The sequence below is a fragment of the Phalacrocorax aristotelis genome, chromosome 12, assembly GCF_949628215.1.
Source record: "Phalacrocorax aristotelis chromosome 12, bGulAri2.1, whole genome shotgun sequence".
Taxonomy (NCBI): Eukaryota; Metazoa; Chordata; class Aves; order Suliformes; family Phalacrocoracidae; genus Phalacrocorax; species Phalacrocorax aristotelis.
This window is the reverse complement of record NC_134287.1, coordinates 10448341-10464417: the sequence shown is the minus strand read 5'-3', so window position 1 is coordinate 10464417 and position 16077 is coordinate 10448341. Positions and strand designations below refer to the sequence as shown.

At 42.3% G+C, this 16077-nt stretch overlaps 1 protein-coding gene across 1 annotated transcript in view; it reads right to left on the bottom strand.

The window, feature by feature from the left end:
- The window catches only part of SORCS3 (sortilin related VPS10 domain containing receptor 3), a 317894-nt gene that overhangs the window by 22580 nt on the left and 279237 nt on the right, over positions 1 to 16077 (bottom strand). The window contains exons 15-18 of the mRNA XM_075107684.1: positions 13034 to 13151; positions 11409 to 11542; positions 7125 to 7238; positions 5475 to 5646 (exon numbers count right to left, since the gene is read on the bottom strand). Coding sequence (XP_074963785.1) covers positions 5475 to 5646; positions 7125 to 7238; positions 11409 to 11542; positions 13034 to 13151 — 538 coding nt within the window. The remainder of the gene's footprint in view (positions 1 to 5474; positions 5647 to 7124; positions 7239 to 11408; positions 11543 to 13033; positions 13152 to 16077) is intronic.

Below are 16077 nucleotides of genomic sequence, written 5' to 3'. Positions count from 1 at the left end.
ACTTTATATTTGTCCCCAGCTGACTAAAAGTAACACAAAACAAGGCTAATTTAAACAAAGCTAAAGCCCACTGCAGTGATTTCACTAAACTGAAATAAAACTAGACCTTAGATTAAATCTCTGTAGCTTTCTGCATATATATAAGCTGTGTTGGCCCAAGTAATTTCCTGTCATGAAAGGTCTCCACTGTATTCAGTATGGGTGAAGAAGACATCGCTAACCTTTTGGAGATGCTCCTAGCCCCAAACTGAAACCAATCCCCAGATATATTGAGGATAAGAGTGAGATACCAAAGGAAAAAAAAAAACAAAAACAAACAAAAAAACCCAACCAAAAAAATCCAAACCAACCCCCAAAAATTAAAAAAAAAATCCCCGCTCATAAATTGAACTGGTTAGGTTTTTTGTTTTGTTTTGAAATAGGAAGTTCAGAAATATTTAATGGCCTTCTCATAAACCCCATTATAGCTGTGAGTGCACGGGGTCAGGATGAAAGTTAACGTGCAGTTCCAGTAGGTGCTGATCTAAGGGAGGGAAGCAGCTATGTAACTCACAGCCAGTTCTGATGTGCTTCCAACCCCTTCACAGCCAGCTCAAATTCTGCAGGCTCCTACATCAATGGCGATCGCTGGAAGAGACTGTTGACCTCACTGATTTCAGTAAAGCCTCCGCACCAGGTATTGCACAAAACAAACCATGACTTCCTAGAAAAACTGTGCAGATCAGACAAAGGGAAAAGATTGCTTGGGACAACCACACGTGTGACAGTCCCTAAAAGTTTTACAGCTGACAGCACCAGCTTTCCTCTGAGCAGTAGTTTTCAAGTTTACCTGTGTGCAGCAAAACACATGGCCTGCAGCCTGAATTCTGACTGTGAACCTCACATCTGTAAGTGATTTTTCATATGGTCCAAACACATTCATACATAGCACAGATCCATTTTGGATCATGACTTCTTATCATCCCTGGACAGTCAGGATGAAGGCAGAATACTGGCTGGATCATGGAGAAAGAGGTCCTTAAATCAGGATTAAATCTCACAGGCTGTTCTAAGCCAAATGATCAGCAATTGAGACCAAAGGTGCACAACAAAGGCTCCTGCAGAGATAGAAACACCCATGAAAGGCAAAAGGTCCCAGTTCTTGCCTCCCACTGACTCCAAATTCATGGGGGCTGCTCTTACTAGCATTTGCCATTGGCCTGTGTAAGTGGCAATGGTGGTACTGACACAAGCAGGATGCTTTGTTCTGCTACTGGTCTCAGCCCTGAAAGTGCACCTGATCTTGTCATTTGGATGGAAATCTGGGAGCACAGACTACACTGAAGCAGGTCCCCTGTGTAGGTAATCAGGACCGCAGCATGCCCCACAGATTTTATCTTCCTCATAGGCTATGCCTGCATTAACAAATCAGTGTGTAGGAAGGGTACTTTTCACATGTGAGTTTGCCTTGAGTGTATACTTGGAGTCTTCAGGTACACACCCATATAATCAGGGTTATTACATGCTGGTTTTGAAATATGGATATTTAGTTCTATATATTAGATCTCTCTGCTTCCTTGCTCCATTATTCCCATACCACAGGAGCCAGGGGAGTTTTGTCTGTTGACTTGATCAGGGCACAGTTTTCACCTCTGTCCTACTAGGACATTAAAAATACAGTATAAGAGAAAAAGAAAACATAGAGGACTAGAGTGGTAGTGACACTAAAGCCTACCTATAATATTGAGTAGCCAATAACATCCTTTTGACAGAGATTTTTTTAAGTCACTCTAAAAAATTCTCTAGCAGGGGCAAAATTACACTCTTGGGATATTCAGTTATTTGATAGAAAGGCTCCCACAGCTTGTTAAACCTTTCAAAACCGCTTCTCAAGGGAATGTACTAAAACCACAAGTTCATCTCATATGGAAGACACTGAACAGAAGATAAAAATTTGATCTGGGCTGGATTAATCACTGGTGACCTCAGGCTGAAATCTCTTGCATCCATCACGGCAGATCCTCTCTCATGCCTTAAAATTCTCTTTTCTATTTCCTCCTTGCTTCTCCAATATAATTCTATCTGAAATAAGAAGGTTTAAAGTGGAGAAGCAGGAACAGATTTTTTCATGACTAAACAGTAGCAGATGATCTTTCCACCAATTATGAGAGTTGGGTCTTCAGTGCAAAGCCTGCCCATTACACTAATAGTGTTTTCTTTCTCCTTTCCATACCTCTGCATCCAGTAAATAAAATACTAAGTGTGCTAGCCCCACACATGACGTCAGATATTCCGGAGCTTATGAACATGAGTTAAAATACAGATGAAGCAGAGGCATTTCAAATGGGAAAAAAAATCATTGCTCTCCATATATATTAAAAACTCACATTTTATTGCTTTAAGCCCTGTAAACTACCAAAAGGGAATGAGCTGGGGGGCTGTCACAAAGATTGGAGCTCTGCATAATGAAATCAGTGAGCAGGCAGAGGGTATTGGAACGGGTAGAGAGGAGTATTGCCATGGAAGAGCTCTTCAGAGTCATCTCCCCATCAAGACTAGCCTGGAAAGTTTTCCTGCCTGGAAGCCACACCAGCAAAGTGATAAAAACTGTAGAGACAGAACAGTGGTTGAAATTTTGACCTTCTGAACTTACAAGCCAAACTTTTACTGATTTCAGGGGGGCTATATTTCATCCCACAAACGCTTGGGGAGTGGAGCGCATATACACTATGTGTTTTGGTTCGTCTAATGAAGCTCTCAAATTGTTTGCATTACAATATGACATGGATGTAGCTACCTCTTTCCATAAACACAGTTTAGCAATCATCTAACTGATGTGCAGGGGTCCCATATTTGTTCTTTGAATAGTCACTGCTTGCCTTCCCACCCCACTTGCAGTTCCAACCCTGTTACAAAGCCTTGCCATCACCTTGTAATTACTGAAAGAAAGAAGCTGTGAGATGGCATAAACCTCAATATATTGATGTGACTGACCTTTATGCTGTCCAATGGTAAATGAAGACTTTATCATAGTTAATTGAAAACTAAATTTCTCAGAATTTACAGATTTATCTTTAGTAGTATTGTTCACAGTGATAATTCAGAATACGTCCATGGCAATAATAATGGACAAAGGAATGCACAATGACTACTGATTTTCCCGTGTTTTTAGAAATATGGGGTTGGAACTGATGGCTAATCACAAAGTTGCTGATCAGGGTTAGTCTGAAACAGCAGGAAGGCTGAATGGAGACCACATAGATGTATCCATAGGAGGGCTTGCCAGACTGCTGTTTGGCTGAGAAAGTGGGTATAGACATAGGCACAAAACAACCCACCAGGAAACAGACTGACCAGAGAAGGTGCAATAAGGCAGGAATGAATCTGTATGACAGCAAGGTATGTAATAATTAAGACTTCCACAGAAATTATTTCTTCCAACTAACAAGGAACACTTTGATGACAATACATCTCAGGTTCACACTGAAAGACTGGAATACTTTTGCCCAAAACCTCAGTGTTCTGGTTTTTTTTCTCCCTTTAAAAATGTCTATTCTTTTAAGAAACAAACTCAACACATAACTCTCTGTGGAATAAGCTGTTCACCCACAAAGACATGATCTTGAAAATCCTCTTCCCTTAGAAAAAAATAGTTTCAATAAAATGTTTTTCTAACCATCCTTATATTTCAACAAAGGACATAGGGTGAATGCTCTCACATATTTATTCAGCTGCCTCTTCAATCTTTAAAGCCTGTTAGGACTCCACTTTTCAGCTACCTTGATGCTGCCTTATTCCCCATCTGTTTATCATTCTTTGTATGCAGCAGTTCCGCTTGAGTTCCTTAATAAATTACTACTAGATTCCTAATTTTTAGATTATGTCTGTTCTTTTCTGAACTCCCACTCACAGTGTCTATACAAATCGTCTTACCATGTCAAGTCTGCAGAATATAAAAGAATCAGCCAGGTAGACAAGAAATCCCCTTTGTATAAAAGCAGAGCATGCATGAACCTCTGAGGAAGTATGTAAAAAGGCCCTGTCAGATTAGTGTGGTCCCAATGAAACATTTAGTTACTGTATAAGAATTTAGATTAATAGAAGTGTGTATGTTTAAAAAAACCTAATAAGGTATCATGAGAAAAAAACTTCTCCATGGCAGCATGCTCAGACTTGCAACAGCTTCTTATATTCTTGAAGGTCTTAGTTGCCAAAGGAGGTTACTCCAGGGACTGGGAGGGGAAGGGATACTAGGCTTGCACCATTCCTAATATGATTTCCCTAGGGATCTACTGTTGCTTGTTATCAGAGGCAGGATACTTAGGAGACAGGCATCTAGACTGGCCTGGTGTCATTATTCTTATGTTTGTGACCTTGACATGCCTGGCTCCCAGTTGTCTCTAGCTACTGTTCCAAAATAAGTACACAGGACAGGGTAGATAACAAAATGTACTTGAGGTTCTCCAACACCACATGACTCCCTGACTGTCCCTCCTGAGACACCCAAAAACGTTAGAAGTGAGGTTGTGAGTTGAACCTTTTGTTTAACCAAAAAACAGATGTAGGAAGCCATTGTGCAAAAATCACCATTGCACCTCCAGTGACACCTTCCACAGGCAGTCAAAAGCCAGCAGGGGAATGCAGCAGCTGCAAACAAAGCAGGGCTTTTTGTGGTACAGTCACATATATCCTAAACACTAAATCAAATCACAGACCAGAAGAGGCAGAAGATCATTTGAAAAAACACTCCTGTCAGCCTGAGTACGTACCAAGTGCCTTCCTTAGCTATCCAACCCTCCACTGAGCCACAAGCCCTGATGACACAGGCTGCACCACATATGTTTGCCAAATAAAGAGGTACCTGACTCAGAGAGATCACCAGAAGTGCCTCAATATTTTGATGCTTTAGGCACCAGTGTGGCCTGGTATCACGCTACTGTTGGCTACAGAAGGAATAATGCCATATTATAAATAAAACATATGGGCTGGGGAGCTCAGAGGTGGTTTGAAAAGGCTCAGTTCCTACTGCAAAACAATAATGTCCCTCACTGCTCCCCAGGAGTCTGAAAATGTTCCCCATTGTTCTTAACCTTTCCCAGCAAAGCTTCAGCTAAAGCTTTTCATCCCAGAAACAGAATTGTTAAGCATAGAGACACCATCTCTGCCTCACAAACCCCATAAACTGCAGTTCACTGGAAGCAGCAAGATACTAGTGGGGAAATGTATTTTTGACCAGATCTGCCTTCCTTCAGCATTGGCTTCGCCGTCGCTGGTCGACAAGATAACGGGACAAACACTGCTTTGGCTTGACCCAATATGATTGGTTTGTATGTTTTCACATATAGTCCTCTTTCATGAATTCTGCTAAATCTCAGGAGTGTTCATCATGTCATGACCCCACATAATACTGTTTTCCTCTCAGTGGCCTGACATAGGAAGAAAAAGAGTGACAGTCCTACCACACAGTGAAAGGTCTGCTAAACGCACTAACAAACCTCTTCCATAAGGATGATGAAGGTGGCATTGTGTCCCTGCTCCGTGACCAACTTTCCATCAGTAGTGAGGATGTGCAGTCCCCGAGGTGCTTTTCCAGGGCATTTCTCCATCTTGGCCATGTACTTCTCCCGCAAGCCATCCGTGCAGTTGTTAGACACTATCCTTCGGTACCTGGGGAACAGCAAGAAAAGGAGATCGGGCTCAGATGGTGGGCGGAAAAGTTTCTTTGTTTTATTTTTGTTTTGTTTCTCCATATTAATGCATGTGTTTTTCAAAGGCTAACTGCCTGCACGATTTCCTCACTGAAAGGAAGAATCAAAGAACTCTAATGCTTTATTAAATTGGAGAAAGTCAAACAAATCAGAATTCAACCTTCTTTAGAGATTCTCAGCAGCATCACTGAGAATGGACACACATTGTAGAGGTGGATTATTCTGCACTGCTAAAAGGTAGAGAACTCCCCCAACTCCTCATGCCTGCAGGATTGCACCCTGCATCCCAGCTTTTTAATTATGCTCTTTATTACATTTTGTCTGCCTTTACTCTGCTAGAAGGCACTTGGAACAATCTGCCAAGGGTTTTGTCCAGTTCAATTTTAAAATGATTCAAGGAATGGGCTTTTCTCTTGGCTCTTCTTGGAGAAGGTTAGCTAACTAGCAAGACACTTGGCTATTCCCAGTGTTGTTGAGGGGGATTAACCCCTTCTAGTAATTTCACAGTAAAAACACAGGATTGTTTAAGAAGACACATACCCCAACTATTTTCTTATTGCTCTCTGTCAAGAGGGCTGCAAGCAATCATACTGGTCAGGGCTCCTGTAATTACATCCCCTATTTTTAACAACCTTTCAGCTGAAAGGGGGTCTCTGAAGTTAAGTGACTGCAGACTCCCAGCAGCTTCGCTTTGTTCAGCCACCTGCATCAACCAGCCATGAACAACCCTGTCATAACAATCGAACGTGCAGGACCCGTGACTCAGAAGCAGCCCTGCAAAGTCTTCAGGGCCTGCACTGCCTGACAAGGAACATTGCAATTTTGTACCAGCCAGTGCAACGAGAGTTTCATAGTATCCCCCGTACGATAGAATAGCATTTACGAAGTGATACTACCATAATGAACCAACGCTTGCCATCTGTTCTGGGTAAAACCAAGACAAACCAGCACACATAGCTTGCCTGAAATCTCAAGGCATTGTATATAGAAAGTGCAAATGGCAGACAAAAAAAAAGATGAGGCTAAAAATTGCTCATTTGAGCCTCCCCAGAAGCTGTTATAAATAGGAGCTGTAAGATAGGAAGAGGTTCAATGAAAAATGATGTGAAATACCTTGAACCTGTCCTTTTAAATGTTCAGCTGTCTCTCAGATAGACCTTCTTGATTCGCATTTTAATTTTGCGGCAAAGGGGAGCTCCAAGTCTAAGCTCCAGGGATCATACATCACTTGATAGCAATACAATATCTACATGTCACTTATGTTAATGTGCTTCTCCCTGCCTCTGAGGGATGAGGCAATGTTCCATACAGATGCTGCTACAAACATTACCTCACGAATAAGACTGGAAAGGAGCCAGGCGGGATGCAGAGAAAAAAGAACTATCTCTTGTCTACTGCAAGGTCACCAAAACCAGAGAGACTGCAAGGTTCACTTACCCAGTGCTGTTCAAGTAGCTCTGACCAATGCTGCAATCCTTGGACAGGGAGGATGGGCTGAACCAGAAGGCTGGGGCACACTGGTTGTTGCTGTGCCTCTCATACCCATAGTCACTACGGAGACAAGTCATGAGTACATCACTGTACCTGTTCACTAGATTTAGCTCAGACTTTTAGGCGATGTTTTTGTTCCCCAAAGCATGTGTGTGTGTTGGTGGCTCTGCTGGATGGCAGGACACCACGGATTGGGCTCATCCCGAGACAAAGTGCGTGATTAGTTTGAGAGGCAGGAGCACAGTTCACAGAAGTTATGTGATACCTGACAATACCAGAACTAACAAACTTGCAGAGTGCTGGAGGACTTGTGTTTCATTTGGTAACAAATCATAAGCAGAGAGTCAGAAAGAAAATTGTATTTTTAACTTCTTTCCTTATTAATCTCTAATAATTTCACTTGGGTTCTTTTGGTTTGCTTGCTTTTTGCAGTCTTTGCTTTCAGAACAAACCAGACTAATTCCAAGACCTAACGCCACTTTTTCTCAACAAAGCAGTTAAGAATATAAAACACTAAGAGCACTTCCTGAACAACTAGCCAAGGTATATATATCTATGTATGTTAATGGCCTCCCTGCCTTTTGACTGAGCTATGACTGGCCTGAAAGAAAACCACACTTGATATTTTTCCAACACTAAACTAAAATGATGCAGCCAATTTGGTAGTCTAAGGATTACATGATACCCTGTCTCACATGGGAAGGTAATCCAGGGTAATCTTTGGACCAGACCAAAGAGCTGAAGCGCACACAACGCCATCCAACACTTCCTTTTACAGCTGCCTTTGCACGTCAATACAATGATGAAGCAACAGGATTAATCCAAAGTTTTCCATAAGTTTTAATAAGTTCTGGATCAGGTTTCTAGGCACAGCTTTTATTGGCAGGCTGGATTCAAGGGGCAAATAAAAAGGGAGTCTGGATTTTTGCCTGAAGCAAGTTAACAAATGCCAACAAACTATACCTCTGCGGAAACATAGAGCCTACAGAAGCCATTGCCTTGAAAGCTCTCTGTGCCCCTTGGTACACTCTGACTTTTATCCTTCCCCTGTTCAGGGTCTGAATTGCCAACAGAAAGTCTCTAGGAAGAGCTTTGGTGAGACAAAATTGTGCTGTGTCCCCAGTGACCCAGGCTGCTGCTATTTCTTTTTTGGAGGGCAAAAATTCTGCAAGCTACTTTAAAAGGCTCAGATATTCCCTAATGTTCTTTCTCTCAACACTCAATTTAATCATTCTCAGTGGGTCCAACCTGAACACTCAAAAATGCCTGGCAGTGACTTGGTAATTAAAAATATTCAGGAGGAGCTGTACTTTGCCCCAAAGAAGAAAAGAGCTGCATAAATATTTAATAAAATTAAAGACAACATTGGTGTATGCCCTTAAGGTTCTGTGCTTGTTCATTAACTTCTGGTAAATGTATATTAAAACCTTGCATGCTGCCCACCTTCCTTCTCTTAAGCCCCAGGGTTTGCATAAGTTAAGGAAATAATCAAGTCCAGCTGCTGTGCTGTCTTTCTCAGGAAAGCTATCTTGACAGAGTAAATAAAGAAAGATCAGTGAGCATTTTAATAACACTTCTGAGTTCCTTCTGCCATTCTGTCAGAAAAGGACAAGGGTTTGTTTTTGGAAATGACTGTGAGGGTTGGCAGGAATCACCCTTGATCTTGACTCATGGGGATTTGTAGAACTGGGGCCTTGGATCATGGTTTATGCCCCTGAAATTCACATCTAGCAGCAGGACACAGCACTGCAACTTGATGCAGACAGGGGCAAGGGTGCTGTGACTAAATGGGAGGGAGGACAGCCCTCACAGCTTGTGCTGTAGGGCTCCTACAGTTGTTCATCCTGTCTGCACAGCTCTTGAAGGCAGGCATCATCACACCTAGTAGCATGAGATGCTCTCTGACTAGAACCAGCCTCCAAACCTACTTACTGGGAAAGCAGAGGGCCTGTCTGTTGAGACCTGCTGGTCAGTGTCCAGCTGCTGACCCTCCTCCTTTCCCTGACTCTCTGCTGGGCCTGCTCAGTACACACACAAGACAGCCTACTCGGTGCTTCCAAGAACAACTGGCAATTGTAAACCCAGCCAGAACAGGCTGAGTGGACATCTTTCCTTTTCAAAAGCACCAAGTGAAAGAGTAGAAGCTGTCCTTCCAACTGTAGATACCTACAGTGGGGGCATATCTCCATGCCTAGAGTCTTATTCCAGTCAGCGGAGAGAAAAGACACTTCTCAGCACCTCCCCTTCTCACACTGATGTCCAAAAGAAGGCAGATGAGTTATATTCGAGGATAACCTGTATCTTGCTACTGACTAAATAACTGTTTCATGTTTTAGAAATCACAAGACAGAGCACGAGTTCACCCTTCCTCTCTGAAAATCACTTTTAAAATAATCAAGCTTGGTGTCCCATTTCCAGCTCTGCTAGTGTTTTCTTCAAACAGATTGCCCCACACTTTCTTCCAGTCAGTCCTGCAGACTGGCATCAAAACTCACCCTTAAACTGATTCTCCATTACCAGCTACAATAATTTTGCAACTGGAAGCCAGTTAACAATTCTGTTGGCAGCACAGAGTCTGAAACAAAAGCCAGCTTGCTGTCCTCTAACCTGCATTTCCTCTGCAGGACTGACAAGGTTAACTGCAATATTCTCCTATGTTAGTGGGAAAGTTAAGCAAAAACGACACTGAACACATGCAAGGAACATGTCAATTGATTGAAAAGGTGCATTCTGATGCAGACCCTTTTCAAGGCAGAACAGCACTTAAGGCCAATTTAGCCACTGCAGTTTTCCACTTAGAGCTTAGAAAAGACAAGCTTCACAGTGAAAATAGAAAGCTGGTGAGGCACAAAGGGGGGGGGCGGGGGGGAAGGAAAAGAAAGAGCTAATTCATAAGCATCTCTGGAGATTGGGCTTGGTTCAGCATAGAGGCATATGCCAATGCCAAGGGCAGATACTGCAGGGCAAGATAGTTTGTTCATCCTGCAAGTTTCCATGATAAGAACAAAGGGGAAAGATCCTCTGAGCCAAGCTAAGGAGTCTCAAATGTAATATTGGTATTAGGAACAAATTAAACATCCATGCAGATAAGATGAAAATCTCTGCTCTATATCCCTGAACCTCTCCTCTTAGAGCCAAACTACTCCAATATTCAAGAAAACACTTTGGTCTATATTTTTTATTCATTTTTGCCGCATTTCAGTGTGTCCATGTTCTATAAAGAACTGTGGGCGTGAGCTGATCTAAGTCCAAATAAGTGTGCAGATCTCATGCCTCACACCTCTTCAGGAAGGATTCGAAGCTACATGAAGCTTTCAGCAATCACACCGATACCAAATCTGACACTGATCCTGATAACCTACTATAAAATGAAAATGTTTTCTCAGCTGATCTGTTTTCAGGGTATTCTAAACTCCACTTAAATGACATTCTGATCATTTAAGCTCAAACATCAGTGCTATAGACAGTCTTGAATCTTTGCAATGTTACCTATCACAGGTTTCTTGTAGGAATTCCTTGTGCAGAGATCCTGACTGTTACGCATTCTCCTATCCCTAGCTGTCAAGCAATATCGAGTAGTGGTTTATTTTTTTCCCTGTTTTATTTTTAAGCTGCTTTCAAAGTAACCTTAAAGCAACTTGGAAAGTATGGCCCCATTAAGTTAGAAACACCAATATTTATGCAAAACAAGTAGCTACATCTGACACGGGTGGGGTGTACAGTCATGTCATGGAAGCCCTTTTGGAAATTTCTCAGTAAAACAATGCTAAAAAGCAACAAATGATTCCCAGGAATTCAAAGGAATTATGATAAAAATGTGCATGTGTCTGCTAGCTTGCTCCCTATGTATCCAATGACCTTGGAACTGAGGACAGAGAAATTCCCTCTTTCTCCTGTAAGGGACATGCTTTGGACCACAGAACAGTCCTGGCTGTCACTCTTCTAGAATGATAGACAAAAAAAAAATGTCAATCAGGACTTGCATTTTTTTGCTTTTGAATTCCAGGCTTGGATTCTCATGGAGATTAAAAAATGTCTCCTGCAGGTGAAGGGGACACGTCCCTTATACAACAGCTATGGGGACCACATCTATGCTATACAGTATGATCACAGCCACAAAGCTGCATGAGACCCAGTTTCCCTGCAAGGTTTTCTTTCTGGGCAGTAGCTCGGCCACTGCCAATGCTACAAGAACAGTCCCTGCAACAGTCCCTACAGTCACATACTCACCACTCAAAGTCCCCTTGACCGCAGACACATGGTTCAGACACCACAGTCTGGGAATAGTCCCGACCTAGGGAACACTGGGCTCCAGGCTTGCGTTTTTTATAGATCTTCCTCTCTCCCATGACACAAGGCTCCCCCTTCAGCAGCCATGGAACAAGAGAAAGAAAAACAGAGAGTTGCAGTGGCAGATGGGCCCGAAATGGAGCATTTTGTCAAAAGGCAATGAAAGCAGGGGCAATTACCACTGGGAGAGCCGGGAGCTAAGAGTCTAGCTCTCTTTTGTGGCTTTGCAAACTCAAAAGCCACTTGGGAGGACTCATGTGTGCAGTGTGTTCAGCACTGACTTAGGATGCTAATGGCAGTGTGCCCAAAATATCGTAGGCACCCAGTTATGCCATATTTCAGAAGGATTCACCAGGGTATCTAGTCCTATAAATTATCCTGAAAGGACAATGTGAACGTACTCCAGGGTTTCTTCTTGAAGAAGTGCTCAAGCCTGAAACCTAGGGCAGGGAACCCTTCCAGGTTTGGAACCAAGGAGTCCTGGCTCCCCTCCTCTTTCCTTGATAGACCTGGCTTTGTTATGGATGGTATGTTATACTGGGCTTTTTGAACACAAATGTTTCCAAGAGCACTACTGGGAGTAGCTAATATAAAAGAAACATTTGACATTTAGGTGAGTTACTGTAAACAGAATTTTCTCTGATGTAGAAATAATTTGTCTTCATAGAAGTAAGAAAAAAAGAAAACACCTAATTGAGACACTTGTCTTTCCCATTAACAGTGATTCCCAAGATGGCTGCCTGGTTACACACATCTTCCCTTTTCTTTCATTTAAATTATTTTCATTTATTCAATTCTATGACTTCAGTTATCTGCTACATCCTTGCCAAATTAATGCTCATTTCTAATTCATGGATTTCATTCAGGAATATCACAGTGCCAATAGTTCTGGCTCTAGTTATGTTGGCCTGCAGGGAGTGGGACATCTTACTGGTGGCCAGTAACCTATAAGTAATCTTCAGAGGGTATTGAGCTCTCTCAGTTACAGTAGCTTCAGGACCTAAATATATCCAGCATGAAAATAAGCCAGAGTGTACGAAAAGCAAAGCATGTATCCTTGAATAAAATAAAATAATTTGGTCTCCTCTGGTGTTTTTTTTCCAAGGGCTCCCCAGAGTTTTACAGACACCTGCAGGACCTTCAGGATGAATAAATGTTTTTATTTTCATTTTTGAGCAGGGAAAATAGAGGCAAAGTGAAAGAAAATTATTTTCATGAGTCACTGACAGAGCTACAAAGAGTTCAGTATCTCCTACAATTCAATCACAAGGTGAGGTTTTACATTGCCCTGAGCACTGAGGGCAAGAAGATCCAGCTGGTGCAATGGAATATTTTCATACAAAGAGAAGTTAACAATCTCCCTAACTTGGCTGATGAAGACTGGCCCTGTGTTTATTCATGCATATGCTTCAGGGGAAGTAAAGCATCAACAGGTTAGAACTGCGACTTTATGGATGCAAAAAAAAAAATCAATACGCTCTGCTGAAAGAACAAATACGTTCCTACCTGGCAACAGAGTATGGGGAAAGGAGCCCCCTCATCCCCTCCCTGCCCAATGGGAATACCTGATTGTGCAGATGCCAGGTTTGGTAGTCATCTTTGTTACACCTCCGGCTGAAGATAGACTTGTAATCCACCTTGACCAGCTGCCATTCAGAACGGAGACTGAAGTGCCCAAAAACTCTAAGCATGGGAGTGGAAAAAAGAAAGAACCAGAGTCACTCAGAGATATGCAGAAATTAAGCAAATAATTTCTCATGAATCTCAGCTATAGAAACCAATGCACAGTCTTGGAGCTTGATGTCGGAAAATGTTATGCAGTCATGAATAACATTTTCCTGTTCTTGTAACATCCTATGATTGTTTAGCCTTTGCCTGATCCTTTGTACAGCCTGTGTTGGAGGGTCCTCCATGCCTCTAGTACTTAGCACAACGGGCCCCGAGTCTAATACAGGCAGCGAGGTATCACTCAGGACAATACAGACTAGAAAGTAATGTGTCTAACATAAAAGGAGCTAGTCTGATGAATATATGGGTTTGGTTGTCTAAAAATCAAGCCTTTCTTAGCTGACCCAGTTTCTTTACTGCTGAACTTTTGTGTTGCACAAACTTACTCCTTAATGAATTGTAAAAGAAATACCTGAAATAACATATTTGGGATATGGACTGTAGGCAAGAGACCTGCAAAGCCGGCAGCCTCCCTTCCACCTGGTGAATGCTGACTGTAGCTAGCAGGAGGGGAATTGTAAGTGATCACCACTGAAAGGTTATCACTATTTTTTTCTTAATTTTTTTGAGTAGGTCACTCATCACACGGCATGGTTCAACTAGCTAAGTAATAAGTTGATTTTCAGGATGAAAATGACACATTTTCCCACAAAATTCCAGGGCAACACAAGGCTTGTACTGACTAAGGCAGTATACAGGAGCAGCTGGAGCTGAAGGGAGGAGGACTCAGACTGTAATTTAAAACTGAGGCACAGATCTGTTATTAATAGGGTGATAAAAGAGATCATGTAAAATTGAGGAGCACCAGGGGCGTCTGCCCAAGCTTGGACCAGAACATCAGCAGCAGAGCTGGTTGTTGAACACAGGTGTCTCTAAATGCCACCCTAACTGTGTGGCACTCCTTCACCTGCAGGGAAAGCTGCGTGCATGCTTAAGTGTCTGGAAGGGAAGGACCAGAGCAACAACGAGCGCTGATGGTATACATCACCGATGTACCATCACCACAAAACCTAAGAGACTCTACATGTTGGAAGCTTGCACCTTCACCAAAGAAAGCAAAATCACAGCAAAAACATGGTTTAATTGATAAATAACACCAGGTACCCGGACAAAAGACTCTATCCATCCAGAAACACTGCATGAGTTCTGCAGGGTGTTCAGTTTTTGATAAAGTAACAGCTTCCTATTCCCTTGCCCAGCTGTGATTTTCTCAGTAAGGAGCAGGTTTTCAATCAGCTGCAGCTGGATTTCCGAAGAGCTGTGTAATAGGAGGAGATTAGGGTAGGGACACAGGTGACCAGACTTTAAAAGCCATTAACAAAACCACAGCTTCTCACTGGCAGGGGGAACACCTCAGTACACATGAACAACAAAAAACCAACAACGATCGAGTTGATTTGTCATTATAATATGCCAACTTCTTGGCTATCTCAAATGAATATATATAAAGAACCTAAAAATGCACCTAAGATACAAGTTCCAGGTTTTAAAAATTCTGTATGTACCAAAACCCAAATCTTTTCTGACACTTATGAAGCAGCACATGTCATTCTATCACCCTTATTGCAAGATTTAGAACGCAGAGGAAAAAAAAAATTCTTTTTTCCTTATACCAAATCTTCACTAACCTACATTTTAACCCAAGCTACTTATGAGATTAAAGTTTTGGGTTTTTAATTATTCCAGCCTAAAAAAGAAAGGAGAGAAAGATGATTTACAACTTTCCTTACGAAAGTGAAAAAAAAAAATAAACCAAACCAAAAACAAAAGAGAAAACTTCTATTGAGTTTCCAAGCACTGACTGCAATCCAGATCCTGCTGTGTCCCTAGTGTGCTGCCATTCTTTACTCTAGTTCATCTTAATTTACTCTGTAATCGCACAGGGTTGTTGGCTTTGCTCTCCCCTCATTGCCCAAACTACTCCTGTAGACTGTAGCCTGCACCAAAACTCCTCTGCATTGTACTGTTTTTCATAAAAGAGACACCATCCAGGAATCAGTCATGATCTCCCATTTAGACCTGTCTCAGCTCATGGGTATCAGGGACAGACAGGGGGATGAGGGAGATCTGAAAGCCTGGAGTTGTGGGTTTGCTGTGGACACCTTTCTACATCCAAGTTCTGCCTCACAGAGGTAAGCTTCAAGAAGCTGACAAGAAGGGGAGAGGATACAATGCAAGAACCTGTGACAAATGCATACTCTGGTTAGAAATGAGTAGGTGGGGAAGGACTTGTGTGTAGTAATAGATTTATTAGGTAGATTGTTGCTGGCTGTTCAGAACATTTCTTAATGTAGTCCTAACTGTGGGATATTAGCAATAGGAAACACCACTACATTCAGAAAAAGCTACAGAAGAAACTGTAATTCCTGTTCATCAACACAGAAGGCACGTCCTGGACCAAAAACATCGCTATGGAAACCATAGCGATATGGGGTGCCAGGACACTTCCTGGGAGAAGGAGGGAGAAGGGAGAAAGGAGATAATGCAGAGGGAGAATGCAGAAGGCATCCAAAACTGCACTCAGGTAGTTCTAACTCCAGCTGCCCTCCCCATTTTCCCTTGGCACTGGGTAAATCCCACCAGCTCTTATGCCACAACTGCTTCAGCACATACTCTTATGGAGTGCACGCCTTGTCACAGTATTATTGTACAGCTGGGCAGCTCTCCCATGAATCTTGTTTGTTCTGGATGTGATGCATGACTGAAATGTCATTCCCACAAAGCAGCAACTCAGCAGGCAGAAATCATTTAGTCCAGCAGATTTATACCCGTTCAGGATTTGACCTGGGTGTTTATTACACAGAAAACATAGCAAGAGAAGGGGAGAACATGATCAAACACAAATACTTGCCTGAACCCAGAAGATAACAGGGCTGGAGAA